Genomic DNA, 16,130 nt, shown 5'->3' with positions numbered 1-16,130 from the left:
GAGTTTTGCTCATCATCTCTCTGACCCTTTCTGCTTTAAGTTCAATTCCACCCTGAGCTCTATTTCTGCAGGGTTGCTCCTCATTTTCTACCTGAAGGTTGAGAAAGAAATTGCAAACTCAGGCACGACCTATAAATAGGCAGGTCTTCCTATTTCTGTTGTTGTTTTTGTCAAGTCCAGTGGTTGGGATGGATTAGTATTTACACAGGGGAAAATGCCACTTTGCCACTTTGCAGTTCAGATGCCAGTGCAGCTATCTGAATGGTGAAGTGGCAAAGCCTGAGTCAGTGAGAGCTGTGCTGAGAGCATGAAGTCATCAAATAGGAGAGATGCTAAGTGTCAGTGCTGCCTGGGGCTCCATAAGCTTAGAGCTTATTAGTTTGGGAGAGGAGAAGGGGCAAACCCTAACAATGACCTTCTAAGTGCTTGAGTATATACACAGTAATGCACTTGATACGATTTAACTTTTATGAGCCCATGTGCCAGGGATTTCCTGTCTATGCTAAGTGTAAGCTAAAGGTACTGGATCCTTCATCTAGTATGGGCTTCTGCATGAGATCAGCAGCTTCTTCTCTCCTCTGAGATGAAATGGGACCTTTGCTATTAGAAGTGTTGGTAATAGGACAAAGATCTTATTTCCCTCAGAGATGAGGACTAAGTGCTCTCCAAGACCTGGTTTTCTTTAAGTGCCAAGAACAACAGGGCAGCAAGGTCTCTTGCCCTATCACTAGAGGTATCTAAGGACAGGTTGGATGGAGCTCTGAGCAACCCGGTCTAGTGGAAGGTGTTTATGGAAGGGGAATTGGAAATGGATGATCTTTGGGGTCTCTTCCAATCCAGACCATTCTTTGAAATTTCACACCCTTTCCCTTATGAGTGAAAAATAGTTATTTTATATATTAAGGCACTAATTTGCAGTGGTTTTGACTGGGGTATAATCTTTTGCTGTTGCAGGGAGCCATGCAAAGCAGCCACTTCTATCACAGAGCTCAGAAGGACCTGTTTTACTTAAACATTCTTGTTTTACAATGAGCATCATGGTTTATGTACGGTGACAATTGCTCCTCACCATGTGAACTTTTGGATTGCTGTGCTGAGCAAAATCTGCACAGTTTTCTTCTAAACGCCTCTCTTTCTTAGCATAACTCATTACTCACAGTGTGCTGCTCTAATTTATAGATGGCTGCGCCTCAAGGAATGAAGTGACCTCTGTCACTATCACATAAATAAGGCTTAGGAATGCCAGGATTTTCATATCAGATGGAGTAGGCTTCTTTCAGAGTTTATATAGAAATAGTGGCATGTTATAGATTTATTTAAGGCTGCAATAGTAAACATTATGCTGCCAATATTACTGTCTGAAATAACTAAATTGGAGCCCAAAGATGTGGGTAAAAATGGACACATGATGACTATTAAAAAATAACTGGCTGTTTAGTCAATACAAGTTCAAGAACGTTGGCTGGTAAATCTCAACTCTTCTCTAAGGTTTGACTGTGTATTAAAATATATCAATAGCTATCCCATTATGTGACTGACCAACCACCTGGAGGCATTTTGACAGATACAAAATATAGTGTAGGTATCAATCACCAAAAAGGTGATTTAAAAAAAAATTCTTGCTTGCCTGTAGTTTTTTTATCAAGAAATAAACAAAGAGGATGGTTATGAATCCATTAAGACCAAAGGCAGGTTATTGTGCAGGTAGAGATGAAGAGTTAAAAAGGTTAAGACATGCAAGCAGTTCTAAAAACACTGCAAATTCTGTGTGCTAGGGGACAAATTTTGTGTCCTGAGGGACAAATTCTGCTCTGAATGCCACTCGTGCAACCTGACAGTGCGCAGCCCTGGGGATGTTGCCAGTGGGCTATGCATGGACAAAAAAGAACTGGAAAGTGTCCCTGATTCATTGTCTCCTCTCTAATGTGGCTTTTGTGAGTGGGGACCTGTCCTTTGAAGCTATCCAAAACAGAAGCCTTTCACCTGTATCTTTCATGGGCAGATGGCAATTACCAACTGCCTTTGTGCAGCAGAGTTTGGTGCTCAGGGTGTGATTCTCCCTTCAGCAGCATCACTTTTCCTCTGGGGTAACCCTAACAAGGCTAAATTTCTTCAGATTTACACCACTGGAGGTGAGTCTTCTCCTTTCTGACTCTTATTAGACACCAAGACTGGGATGGCAAACACAGTGAAATGCTTTTTCTAATCTCGATACTGTAAAACTGAATTCTCAGTTAAAGCTGAGGCTTCTTCACTTGATTTTCACACACAGTGATTTATGGATAATTACAATTAGTCAAATAGGCCATGAAGACCTTTAAAAAAATCTCACAAGGAAGAGAACATTTTAGTCTCACTAAACCCACTAAATTAAACACGTAGTTTCAGCAGAGGACAAAGAAGGGCTTACTGAAAACTTAATATAATAAAAATGGTCTTATAAAGATTTGGCAATGCTACTAGTTAACAGAACTATATTTTCTCTGAATCCCTCAGGATTGTTAAAACTAGATTTGAAGTGATTGCAAGTGAAATTATTTTGATGAAAATATCTCTTCATAACACAAACTTGTCTTCAACTGGCAGAATCGTCTGCCTCGTGTTAGAGTATGTGAGGGCAACATCAGTCAGATTCTGAACTCAGGAGGCATAATTATGAGGTCTAGATTGTGCTGCTGTTATAAATGATTCATCCCTTCAAGAACTGTAAAAAAAGAAGATTTAGAATAATTTCTTCAATATCTTAAACATCTGTCCAGGGAAGGATAGGATACACCTGCCTAGAAGAGGCACAGGAATCTTTGGCAGCAGTGTGGACAACTCAGTGAGGTGGGGATTAAACTGAAGGACTCAGGGATGGAGTCCAAAGTGGCAATGCTCAGCCATTGCAACCAACTGGGGAATAAGTCAGGCCAACCAGAGCAGAGAGATATTGGGCCTAACGTTAATATCTTCATAAGTGATCTGGAAGGTGGGATCAAGTGTACCCTGACAGAGTTTGCTGATATCAAACTGAGTGGGGAAATGGACATCTGGGGAGGAAGAGTCAGCTGGAGGAAGACCTGGGTAGGCTGGAAGAGTGGGCTAACAAGAACTTTATGAAATTCAGCAAGGACAAGCTTAAGGTCTTGCACCTGGGAGTGTGGCACAGGCTGAGACCCACTTGGCTGGAGGGCAGCTGCACAGGCTGAGACCCACTTGGCTGGAGAGCAGCTCTGTGGAAAGGCACCTGGGTGTCCTGGTGGACACCAAGCTCAATATGAGTGATCAGTGTGCTACTGTGGCAAAGAAAATCAACACAATACCAAACTGCATCAACAAAGGCATCACTAGCAGAGATAAAGAAGTCATTGTCCCACTACTCAGTGCTTCTCAGGCAACATCTGGAATACTGTCTTCAGTTTTGATCACCACAATACGAGAAAAAAGATATGGACAAGCTGGAAAGGGTACAGAAAAGGGCCACAGAGATGATCCAAGTCCTGGGAGGCTGACATGTGAGGAAAGGCTAAGAGAACTGGATTTATTCAGACTTGAGAAAAGAAGGCTGAGAGGAGAACTCAGCAGACTGCCTACAAAGAAGATGGAGACTCCCTTTTTACAAGAAGTCACATGGAAAAGACGAGGGAAAATTCTGATTAGTCACAAAAGGGAAATTTTTGTGCAATGAGAACAATCAGCCTTTGGAATAAAGTCCCTAGGGGAGTGGTGGATTCCCCAGCATCGGACACTTTTCATGTTCAGCAGAACAGGGTGCTGGGCTGCCTTGTCTAGACTGTGCTTTTGCCAAGACAGTTTAGACCAGATGATGCTTGAGGTCCCTTCCAACCTGTTATTCTACGGTTCCATGATTTCAAAGAAGAGCTGCAAAATGCCAAGCCTATTTCCAGCCTACTTTTAACACAGGACCATTAGTCCTGTTTATTCTTTCGGTTTGTTGTAGCATCACTAATAGCCCTCTGCCTATAAAAGCTAGGAACCTGATTTAACTTTTTAAGTCTTGTTTCTGTACCATGAAAGGCCATGAATTTGTACAGAAGTCAATCTTTTTTTCACGTCTTGTATTGGTTTCTGTTTTGCTGTTGCTGATGTTGAAACTAGATCTGTGTTGCTATGTAAGCCATCAAATATGCTTCTTAAAGATTGTTTTATAATGAACTCTATCTTTCAGCATGCTATTGAACCAAGAATTTGGAATCAGAGAGGCAGAATACCATGAAAGAGACCATAAAATAAACCTCCCTCCATTTTAAAATGTACCATCTTTTCTTTTCTGTGAAAAGATGTTATTGTATCTCTGGTCCATGGATATAAAAATTACTGAGTGCATATAGCTGAGCTTGCCTCTACTGCAAATTCTCACTGCTGCAAGGTACAAAAAGTACTAAGCAAAAATTGGCTCAGGCACATGTACCTACCACTTATACAAACTTCACAGCATTCAAGCTGTAATGTAAGTGCAAATACTCACGTTGCCTTTAGAAAGTAGTAAAATACTCTCAGTAAACTCCCTGCAATTCAAAGAAGTGTTACAGGTCTCGAATCTGGTTAATGTTATTTAAAAATCTTGTTGCAAAAGTGTTTCAGTAATTTGTTTTGTGCAGTGGTTGTTAAGTATAGTGAGGAGCAGCACTAATAAAAACACAATAGAGAATTAAGAAATTGATTTGATGCCCCTGAGATTTTGACCTTTTTTGCTGAAGGTGAGGTAGCATTACCGTGTCTCCCAATCTGAGATTTGTGCCATCCATCTCGATGTAGGAAAACAACTGCAGGGTGGTCTCACGATGGATCTGCTCTCTCTTGCCAGGGGTGGAGATGTGTGACCAAACCACCACATACTGCAGTGGTGGTTTGGAGGAGGAGTGGCTGTAAGTGCACTTGAGGTGGACACGACCTTGCACGAGCTCAGGAGTTATCACTGGTTGCAAAGCCAGTCTTATGAGCTTGTCTGGAAGAGGGAAACAAAAGAAGGATGTAGCACAAAATGTTATTATAACTTTACAATTGTTCACCTAACAAGAAGGTGTCAATATAACTAAACATGGGAGAAACTACATTTTATATTCCTGTGATTTGGTTCTTAACTATGCAAGCAAGAAAATGTATTTCATATGAAATGCAAAAATCGCTAATTGTGTTCTGACTACCCATTGTTGCTATAATATTTGACCTGCTTTTTTTTGTGTGCGTGTGGAGGGTTTTTTCATTTTGCAGTTAGAGAAATGTTATTGAAGTGAAGCACTCAGATTAATACAAATTAATTACTCTGGCAAAGGCCATCAGCTTTGCATTTCCCTGAAGCACAGCCTTTTGATCCAAGTTTTGCAATAAGAACAGAAGAGATATGAGAAATCATTATGTTGCAGAGGTAAACTGACTCTCAGAGAGCACCCAGCCCATAATGCCATGCTGTGAAGAACCTTTCCAGGCTCTTTTGGGATGTATCTAGGCTAGGTCTGCTCAATATAGTCTCCCTCTGCCCAGAATAATGCCACTGCTCTAAAAATACAGCCTGCTTTCTGTAGGCTTCAACAAGTAATGAAGTCTGAATTCTTTCTTCCTGTTAAACTCACCTAGAAAGTAGAAACAAAAAGATGTATAATAGTGTAGGGCGATGTTCTTTCATCTCTAGAGACCTGGACTCAAGTGGAACATGAAGCAAGTTCAGATGCTTTGAAAAGATAAATTAAGTAACTTTTTTTGGAGTAGCATGGAAATACTGTGGGAACCCAAGAGAGTAAAGTGTGAAGCTGTTACAGCACAACAGGGAGCCAATATGTTAACAACCATCCAGGGCAAATGGCAAAGGGTAAGAAACAGAAACAAGTTACATAAATACGAATATGGGCCAGTTGTTTATACCCTTTTCTATTTTGTTTCTAAGAGAATCTGCCTCACACTGTGGCTCACATCATGACTTTCTGCAGGAAATTATTCCAGAAGGACAAAGTTAGGTGATCAGCTCATGGGAGGACGTGAGCAGAATTGCAAACACAAATGCTGCTTTTCCCAGCCGTGTCCTATCTGCCAAGTTATGAAGCTTTAAATTCATTTTTGTTTTGCAGCTCAGAAGTGCTGACCAGTGTCTTGCTCTCAAGCCTCCAGCAGAAAGGGCTGGGGAATTGACCCTAGCACAGAGCCGTGACAATGCCAGCTGGATCTGGCTTTGGGACTGTGTAGAGACTCCTGTGATGCAATATTTACAGCTGAAATTAAGATAGCAAAGTAAAAAGCTCCAGAAAAATCTTCAGCTTTGGGTATTTTCTATCCAACATGTAGCACTGCATAAAAATCCTAAAGACAAGAAGTTGAAGACTCAGGAGGGCTGGACCTCACTGAAATGCCTGTGAAAAAGGTAGAAGTTTCAACAGCAGTGGTAAGAAAAAGGCAGAAAGTCATTGGTTTGGGATAGATGGGAAGGGATAAGATTTCTTTCATAAAAAAATGCAGGCAGATTACATCACTAAACAGGTATGGATCAACAGAAAGGACAAAATTAATCACCCAAAATGTATTGGAAAAAAAATCCTTTGAACAAGGGGAGTGGAATTCTTATAGTTTATAAAAAAGTCAAGCTTTCACTGAAAAATTACTCTATTCAGTTAAAAAGTAATTTCTGAGAAGAATCTGTTTCATTTATTTTAATGGGTATTTTTTTTTAATTTCAAATAGTGAATTAATCTCATATTCTTTGAGCCTTTCTTCCTTCCTCTTCTTCATGTGGGAATGTTAAAATATTGATAAAGATAAGAAAATAGATATCTTTCTCTTTAAAATTTATTCAAGCTTGGATTTTGCCTGCCTGAAAGCTGATAACCCTAGTTTCTCAGTGTGTCGTGTCTCTGTCCAAAAACGCTGAAAGGAATGTATAAAAGTAATTTTTTCATTTGGAGAAAGAAGTGTCTTTTCTGATGAAATCTATATGCACCTGAACATGCTCCAAAGTTCAGAAGGTTTAACTGAATGAGCAATTGCTTTCTGCTTTTGCTTTGTTTCCTAGCTACCGAACAGAGGTTACAGCTCTTGTAGCAGGCTGAAAATTATTTCTGACGAGAACAATTATATAAATGTCATGAAAAAGATTTTATCAGTTTGGGTTTTTTCTTTTTCCTTACAGAGTTTCAGATTCTTTTTTCTGGGGGGGGGTGGTAGGGGGGATACTGGATTATTACAGATAAGAACAAACCTTAGAGACAGTATCCTGGATACAATACCTCAATACAGCCAAGATGCCTCCGCTCGCTACCTGTGCAACTTCAAGTCAAAGTGGAGGCAAAGACAGTAGGAAAGGTTACATGTGAGCTGTAACCAAGCAAAGAACGCTTCAGTAACACACACCAGATTACATTTCGCACTGGTAATAAGAGCTATTCTTCAGGAACACCTTGGAGTGCCACTGATTTATTTTCTACACGGTCTGTGTCTTACTGGGAGTGATGCTTGACTCGCAAGGTCACCGAGATGTGCATTGCAACACCAGGACCTTTGAACACTCAGCCTGAGAGGCATAAGTAATCTTATTGATAAATACTTTACTGATCCTCACCTTCTGCACAGTAGCCCATGCATCCTTGAGTAGGCTGCAGGAGATACACAAAGAATTCACCACAGTTCCGGACAGCGATGGGTATCCGAAAAAAGCAGCAGTCCTTGGTGCCCCCGAAGAAGACCTGCCAAGTAGCACAGGCTGTGAGCCTCTTGCTCTCCCCAGGAACAGGTAGGGATTCAGACTTCAGTGACAGCCACACTGGAGCTTGTGTCCCACATTTATTCACCTGAGGATGCACAAAAAAGAAACCGTTTACAGCAAGTGGATAAGACTCCGTGGAGAATCAGTAAAATCCAAGAACTTGAGTGTGGTAAACCTGAAGGGTCAGTGAAAAAGCTGGATAGGTGAGGATGAAAATGGCTTGCTTGGTTTAGAGAGGTGATTTTACACAGATAAAATTCTCAAAACCACAATAACTGGATTCCAAAGTATTTTCCTCTGGTTTGTATGAAAAAGATGAAAGCCTGTAAACAGGCTAGATCCCTTCCCTGGGGAGCATGCACTGCACTACATCAGCTGGTGGCTGCACCCGTTCATCTGTGGCAGGGGAAAGCAAAGGCTGACAGCATTGAGGGGCAAAAAGGTGTTAGGACCATCCTGAAGCAGGACACATGCTCAGAGCATCACACCCCAGCACATGTAGCAAAACAGCTACAGCTTCAGCCCTACCCTTCCAGTACCTACTGGGCACGTCTTTGGGGCCTGGACCTCTACTTCATTCTTAATAAGAGACACATATGCAGGATGTACAAAAAACATGTGTGCAAGAGATGCATAATTTCATCAAATTTTCTTGTGTTTTTTGTTTCTTTGGGGCGTTTGTTGTTTTTTTTTTTTTTTTTTACTTTCAGGCTTTTATCTATTAACAAATTCCCTCAATACTCTGAATGCAGGAAATCACAAAGCAGAAGGCATTGAGCCTAAGTGGTTTAAATGACAGCATTTTAAGTCATGGCCTGGAGAGACTGATTTCCCCTTCCCAACTTACAGATGGATCTTCAAGCATCTCAGATCTGCCCTGCCCTCTGTACCTGTTAGGCTCTTTCCACTGACTAAAGGGATGTGATTCTCCAAAGCTGTCTGTAATTTAAGTATCTCAGCGAGGAGATTAGGTATAATCAGAGCCTTATTAAATATACAAAGCCAATTACAATGGTGACTCGTTATTCTGCACCATTACCTAGCACTTGCCAATATGCAAAGCATAGAGATAGTTGAGCTACGGTTTGAAAATTATTCTCAAATACTGACAATAATTTACCCTGATATATCAGTCATATTCAGCAGAGCGTGACTGCTGCCATCACTTTGAATTTCTTCATCTAGAGGTATCTTTTACTAGTCCAACTCCTCCCAGTGTGAGCATTTGGCTATAAATCACATTGAAAAAAAAGCCTCACCATTTTTTCCCATTGGCCCAGGTTTGCTGCTTCACTTTTAAGATCAAAAGTTGTTTGTGACAGCAGGGGAAACGGTGAAAGTCAAAGGATAAACTTATTAAGCCATGCTCCAGTGCCCTCCTGCCATTTGAATTGTACCTGTGAGCTATATGAGCCAGAAAACAGGGACAGGGGAGTGGGGGGACACACATAGAAAAGGAAAGGTATTTGAAGAAAATCAAGAATATGACATGACACAGTCTGATTTCCATTTGAACCTCGTTATTGTCAGGCTTCTGAAAACAAGGATTCCAGAGAGGCACCACTGAAATTGTCCAAAGCTTCTTTCTCCCCCTGAAATGTGGCAGCAGAAGAGCTGCCCCTGCCCTCCTGTTTGGAGTCCTGGTGTTCCTGCAGAAGGTGCTGGAGCTTGCACAGTGCAGCAGGTTCCCATGAAGGAGCAGTGTTCTGACATTGAGTTAACAAAGGAGAAGAGGGGATCAACATGAAAATGTTTTTAGGTGGAATTTCAGACCAATCCCTTCCCTTCCTTTCTTTAAAAGCCATGCTGTGCATAACTTTTTGTGAGGCTTCTTCTGTTTATTTATTTATAGCTTTAAGGGCCACAGGTGTTTTCTGTGCTGGGAAAAATACAGATGACAGGAATTCGTTGCATCCTGGTGAACTTCTGACCTAGAGTGTGAGATCTGTTGTGAAGTAGCATGTTCTCAAAGGATGTTTATGAGCATACACTTGTAATGACCCAGGAGTAGAGAAAAGAACATCCAGAGAAGCACAGGAGCAGAGAGGACAGCAACTGGAGCTCAGTGGTCTCTGCTTCATACACATCTTCTGGATGAGATACTTGCACCTTGAATTGCCTCTTACTCAAGGAAGCTGCAAACTTCACTGCCCCTGCATGTGTGAGCCAAGGCTGCTGCACTGGAATATTATTTTTGAAATGACATTAAAATGCAGGCAGTGCACCTTGATGGTGGTTTGTACCACACAAGCCAGGAAGAATTAGAGTTGGGGGAGCAGAGCAGCAGGGATGAGTGAGTGCTGAAGCTCAATAGATATGTGCAAGTGCACAGAGCCTTGAAGGAGATGGTTTGGTAAGCAGACCCAGCACAGCCTACCTGTTCCTCCTGGGCCATTCCTCTGCTCCTGCTGACCCCATGGCTGTGCTGGCACTTGCTGTCCAAGGAGCAGGACTAGCTGGCTCTGCCCATGCCATGGGAAGCATTCCCAGTGCTGCTAACATCCACTGCAAAGGGCTGTTGCCACCATTTACTGACATTTGGTTGCTGAAAAGTGATTTTTATTACTTTTGAGGTGACTCAATCTCCTGCTAATACCTGGAACATTTGCATACATGGCTCAATAAACTGAAAAAATACACTTAGGATGTCTGTAAAAGTCCTTTTGCTGCTGAAAAATAATCTGTGCATCTGTTTGATTCTGCCTTTACCAGTGTGACTGACCCCAACATATCAACACTGCTCCACTGGGAGTGTAACTGCTGGAGTGTCTCTGGCCAGGCACACACAGTGCCTCAGTTTCTCTGGCTGCTGCCTGACCTTGGGCAAATAACAAGTCACTTCCTCTCTCTGTACCTCACTTGCTTATCTCTTAAACAGAGGTGGAGGTGGCCAAGATGGTAATAGCACTTCCCTGCCTTGCAGCAGTGCTGAGAAGATAATTCATTAATGAGACACCCATCTATCTGCTGTGCTGTGGGCCATGGAGATAAACAGACAGATGTGAGTGCATTCTGGCTGGGAAAAAAAAAAAAGACAAAAAGTGATCCATACATGAAAGTGGATCTGTATCCCTTGTTAACACAGAGAGGAAAAAATAAAATGCTGAAATAAGAGGACAGTGATTTTTTTTTTCCTGCTGTTTTTATCCTCACCACAAGTCTCTGAGCCATTTCAGTGCTTGAGAAAGTGTGGATTAGCATCACTGACGTCAGGCTCCAGTGCTCTGTGCAGGCTCTCTGATAAACCCCTACTGGGATCCCCAGCACCCTGCATTTGTCCTGGCCAATCTTGCACTGAAATTGTTGGAGTGAGATTTTGTTATGTCATGTGCACAAATTACAAGCAATAATGAACCCTGCTGATGGATTTTGCACCCAGGAAAAGTCAGTGTGAGACAGCAAGTTATTGTAACAAACTGTAATACAGTACTATAGGCTAGTCAAGGAAGAGTTTTGGTAAAAATCAAGTATTTCTCTTTTCCTGGCAGCTCTATGACATACATGCATTTATTTTCTGCTTGAGCTGCACACTCTCCATCTGAGTCAGGCAAATTGCCCCATGCTAGCCAAAAAGATTTGCTGCATGAGACCCCTGTGAATTAAAAGACAGACCTGGGAAGGCAAGGGCAAATGTATATTCATGTATTCAAACAGCAGTGGAGATAAGAAAGGAAAACAAAGCAAAGACAAAATTATTTAGAAAAACAAAGTCTAGGACAAGAGGCTTCAAAGAGCCAAAATTTTTAAGCACCAGCTGTGGCACAATTAGCATTACATGTTTTAACTGTCATATGGGAAAGTAACCAGAAAATTGAATACAGAAGTAGCAAATGATTGACATTTAATATGGAGCATTTACCTGCAGTACAGTCACTGCTGCTCTGAGGATGTGGGAATCTCACACCAACATTCAGTAGCATTTCCAAAAGGAAGAAGAGGAATTACACAGAAGAGCAAACTCCACAAGTTTAGGTATCCAGTGACACAACTTGCACAAAGGAGAACTTCTCTAACACACAAAGGAGATTTTAGGCTGTTGCCAGGTTTCTTTAGTATCCTTGCATACTTTATCCAATGATAATTAAGTGGTGGTTTTAATCTTCAAAGCATTTTATAAGCCTTACCTAATTAATCTTCGCAACACCTCCATGTGGCAGGTAAACCTTCATAAAGTATTTTTGATTCATAATTAGGCACCAGCTAATCATTTAAATAACCCAATTTAGGAAACCTAAATAAAGAAATTAAATTTGTTCCCTCTTTGCCAAAACAAGGGGAGAAACCATTATTGTTTAATCCAATGGGGTCTCCTTGCATTTGGTTGGGGTTTGGAGCATCAACTATTTGATTGATTGAACACTATGGTTCTTCATAATTGCACAAAGAAATCAGGTTTGATTGTTCTTGTCACTTGGGCACTGCTGAAATTATGCTGTTAAAAATAAGTAGCACCATATGTGAGAAATGCATTGTTTTAGTTGGATAGAGATGGAAGGCTTTTGGGTATGCTGCTGCATGGCAGTTAAAGCATTGTGATTTTGCATCTGTTATCCACTCAAAAGTTTGCTTTGCCTTCATTTTTTTTTTTAAATTTCTTTGTAGTAAGTTAAAGTAAATAAGATTTTTTATTTCAGTCTGGGGCTGAACTCCACAGAAATCAGTTTACGTCAGGAATATCTGTAGCAGCAATTAAACCAGTGCCTGTCTTACGTTTCTTTTAAGCACATGCCTCTGAACAATAGAGGCTGTAATTGTAATTTCTACAGAAGGATTTCTGTATATCTGAAAAACAAACAGGAAAAACAAAACCTCTTCATACTACCATTATGATTTGGAATATTCACATATGTGTGCGAGGAAGAGAAGTGCGGATGAAATAACACCTTGAAAGTGTTGCTTGCTTTTAATTTCCTAGAACAATTGCAAATCAAAATAGGGATGGATTCGGAGGAAAATAAAAATTGAAACAAAATAAAGAATGAACAGTATGCAGCTGAGCTGCTATATTTTGATGGTGAGTATAAAATGTTCTACAACAGGTTAAGTAGAGGAGGGAATTCAAGTGAGTATGGCAAAAAGTAAATCTTCCTCTCCAGGGACTGCAATGTTAAGCATCATAGACAGGTTAGATTTGACATGCTTTAATGTGACCTTGTTTTATAACACCAAAGATTAGCATTTAAGGCTATCTTTGAGCCTAGCATATATAGAAAAAGATACATTTTTATTGCTGAATATGTAACTGTTGAGAAAACACCAACCCTGACTGCATAACGTGTCCTTCTGCTTGTGCATTTACAATTGTACATTAATTTCAAGCATATACACATTTGGAGATGGTTTTGCTCACTTAGAAGATGAAATTTCTGAAGAAGGGTACTGGGAGAAATCTTGATATACTGTCACAGGCAGGTATTACTAGGAATTTCCCAAACACAATGTCATATCCATGGCAAACCTGTAGAAAACCTTGCTGCAGAATTGTGTATGCTAAAAATTTACAGTCATGGGACTGGGTGATGGCAGAGAAATTAAAGTCTTATACAACCCATGTCTGAATTCAGAAGTCCCTGAAACAGGGAGTTGCTGGAAATTGGTAACCAGCAAAGCTGAAAGTGTTTCCCTGCTCCTGCCCTTCCCTACAGACAAACAGAGTTGGCTGCTGGCAAGGACAAGCACCTGGGGCCACTGGACATCCACAGAGCTGCAAGAGGTGACTTGGAGGCTAATTTCATGCATGTCAGCAGGACTGCAGAAAATAAAGTAAACTGATGCAAGGGGCTGCCTTAAGACTTGGAGAAAACCAAGAGTGAAGCTATGGTGGGTTGGAGAGGTTGAACTTGAGCTGACAGGATGTGATGCTCTGAACTATATACTGATGTGCAAACCATACATCTGGGCCTTCTGTGTTGCTGGGTGTTGTGGGAGGACTGGTGGCAAATGAGATGCTTTGACACTTCAGAATCTCTGGAGACCAGTGACACCAGTGTCTCACCTCAGCAGTGGGTGTGCAGTGATTTTTGTGCTCCATGCAGTAACACCTGTGTTAAACTCTGCTCAAGGAGTTTAGTACCACGAATCTACTGTTTCAGAGGATGAGTGTTTGATAGTGACAGTTGCTCCAGTAGTGATTCTGGGTTTAATCCCTTTCTTTTTAGCTTATTATTTGCTGTGTGCAATTGACTACTCAAAGCTGGAAACATTAGCATTGCTTTGAGAAGGAATGAAGCTGTGTGTGGTACCAAGAGTATTATTGCTGGCTCCAGAACCAATTACTATTTGCATAATCAAATTCTTAATTGACATTTTTCCCTAAGGTTGCAGAGTATGATCCATGCTTTTTTACCTCCACGGAAGTGAGGGGAAGAAGTGCATTGCCAACCCTATTTCTGACTTTGCTGTGAGCATGGTATGGCATTTAGATTTGCATTACAGGCAGCAGCATGCACTGTCCTGCTGTAATCCACAGATTTATCTCTTATCTGACTGTGGAACAGATATTCAATAACATTAGTGTGATGTTCTCCCACATTTCTTTTTAGAGCTTATGCCTCTCACAGGATTTGCCCCTGTGACCATGTATACAGATGTATGCATATACTCTGTATTATTCTAATTCAGCAGCCAGAATTTCTGTAATTATGTGTTTTTCCCATATTGGCTGTTAAATATGTCTCTGTATTTTTAACAGATTTTCCACTGAGCTTTAATTTTTCTATCACTTTTGTTCTTTCTCTGAAGGTCATTTTACTATGAGGTCTGGCCATGTCTGTGCATTGTTTCTTGCTTCTTAGTACAGTCCCTCCATCTTAGTAAAGGATTCCCTGTGCTTTCTTCCTTTGATATTTTTGCCTTTCACAGAGAATTTGTCAGTTCTCAAAGAACAAGCTGTTGTTAGTGGTCTGCAGGCCACAGCCTCAGTACCTTGGGATCCAAAATTTACAATTTGTGTTGCTTTTCTATTAGGATATGGTTTTGGATGGAGAGGTGGCCAAGAGTGCATGCCCAGGATCCAGTTATTGCTGTGCCTCCTTTGGGAGCACAGGGGGAAAGGCAAGGAAGAAATAAAGGGAGGAAGGTCAGGGTCATTTGTTACCTCACCTGAGAAATTCAGCAGGCAAAGCCTAAATTGGAAAGCTATTTCAATCAAAAGTACTTTGCCACTGGAGGACTAAGTTTATGGACAGCAGATGGATTCAAGGGATGGAGAGTTCAGGAATACAATTATTATTTTCACTTTCATTGACACAAAGTTTTTGGGTTTTTCTTCTGTCTTTTCCCCCCTCTGTTTTTCATTTGTTTGTTAAATTAGTGGATAAGAAGTAGCTCCTTAAGTGCTCTCCCTTGTTTTTCATTGGGAACATTTGCTGTGGCATGGTTGTAGTCTGAGGCTCTCACAACCTCTGTACGTGCCCCAGTTCTCCTCTCTGTTGAATATAATATTTCCTATGGCTATGAAAGCTTATGCAGATGGGATCACATTTTTATTGTGGAGGTTTTTAGGGCAAGATTCAGAACACAGCCATGGAGAGTCTGTCTGGAGGAGTCAGCTCCCCCTGCCCAGGCACCACAGCTGGTTCTGGGGGCTCATCTCCCTTGTGTCCCCCCAGCATGTGCCATTTGTCCTCCTGCAATTCTCTCCCATGCTGGGCAGGACCTCTAAATCTCCATTATGGTTTAAATCCCTTCTGAGCTCAATTGGCTGACAAGAATCCTTACCTACCAGCACTTTGAATTAAGAAGTTAATCTTATCCATCGATAAGCAGCTAATTGTATCTGGCCAGTATCAACAGGATATCACCAGGCATATACTTTACAAGGTGCTGGAGTAATGTACTTTTTAATTTTCCAGCTGTATTGTCAGGCTTTATTTGGTCTCTTTTCTCTTCTATCTGTTCAGGGTTTTGTCTTTGACTTGTTTAATTAAAATCAGCTCACTCCAGCCAGACTGGAATGTCCAATAATAACTGCTTATTAAGGAGTGGAAGCTGTGCAGTTATTAATTTAAATTATTTTGTTCCAGAGGTTTTGCTCAAATTAAATGGAAAACCAAATTAAACAATGATTTAATTAAGTGGAAGAGATAGAATGTAGAGGCAGATTTAGAAGGTGAAGATCTAAAAGAAGCATATTCTTCCAGTTGTGACATCTAACAGATGTAATCCTTCATCAGCATGGCAAAGCAGAGATTTACTGTCATTCAGGGGATAATGAAGAAACCAATGGCAGAATTATGTTACAAGATAAGAAACTAAACTAATGAATATAGCTCTGCAAACCTGAAAAAAAAGATAAGAAACTAAACTAATGAATATAGCCCTGCAAACCTGAAAAAAAAAAACCAAACTCCAGAGAAGAGATTAAAAGAAACAAAGCATGCATTGTTGGAAAGAAATCTCACACAGTCGAGCCTCAAAACTGCTGAAATATAATGAG

The 16,130-nt window shown here is 40.9% G+C and overlaps 1 protein-coding gene across 1 annotated transcript in view; it reads right to left on the bottom strand.

Annotated features, from left to right (window-relative positions):
- The window catches only part of LOC103799489 (von Willebrand factor D and EGF domain-containing protein-like), a gene marked incomplete at both ends in the record, with an annotated part of 31,855 nt that extends 24,077 nt beyond the window's left edge, over nucleotides 1-7,778 (bottom strand). The window contains 2 exons of the mRNA XM_009071814.1: nucleotides 4,719-4,951; nucleotides 7,550-7,778. Of these exons, the coding sequence (XP_009070062.1) occupies nucleotides 4,719-4,951; nucleotides 7,550-7,778 (462 nt within the window). The remainder of the gene's footprint in view (nucleotides 1-4,718; nucleotides 4,952-7,549) is intronic.
- Nucleotides 7,779-16,130: the final 8,352 nt, after the last annotated feature.

Source organism: Acanthisitta chloris, unplaced genomic scaffold (genome assembly GCF_000695815.1).
Source record: "Acanthisitta chloris isolate BGI_N310 unplaced genomic scaffold, ASM69581v1 scaffold17103, whole genome shotgun sequence".
Classification (NCBI taxonomy): Eukaryota; Metazoa; Chordata; class Aves; order Passeriformes; family Acanthisittidae; genus Acanthisitta; species Acanthisitta chloris.
The sequence above is the reverse complement of the archived record's forward strand: the minus strand, read 5'-3'. Positions and strand labels throughout refer to the sequence as shown.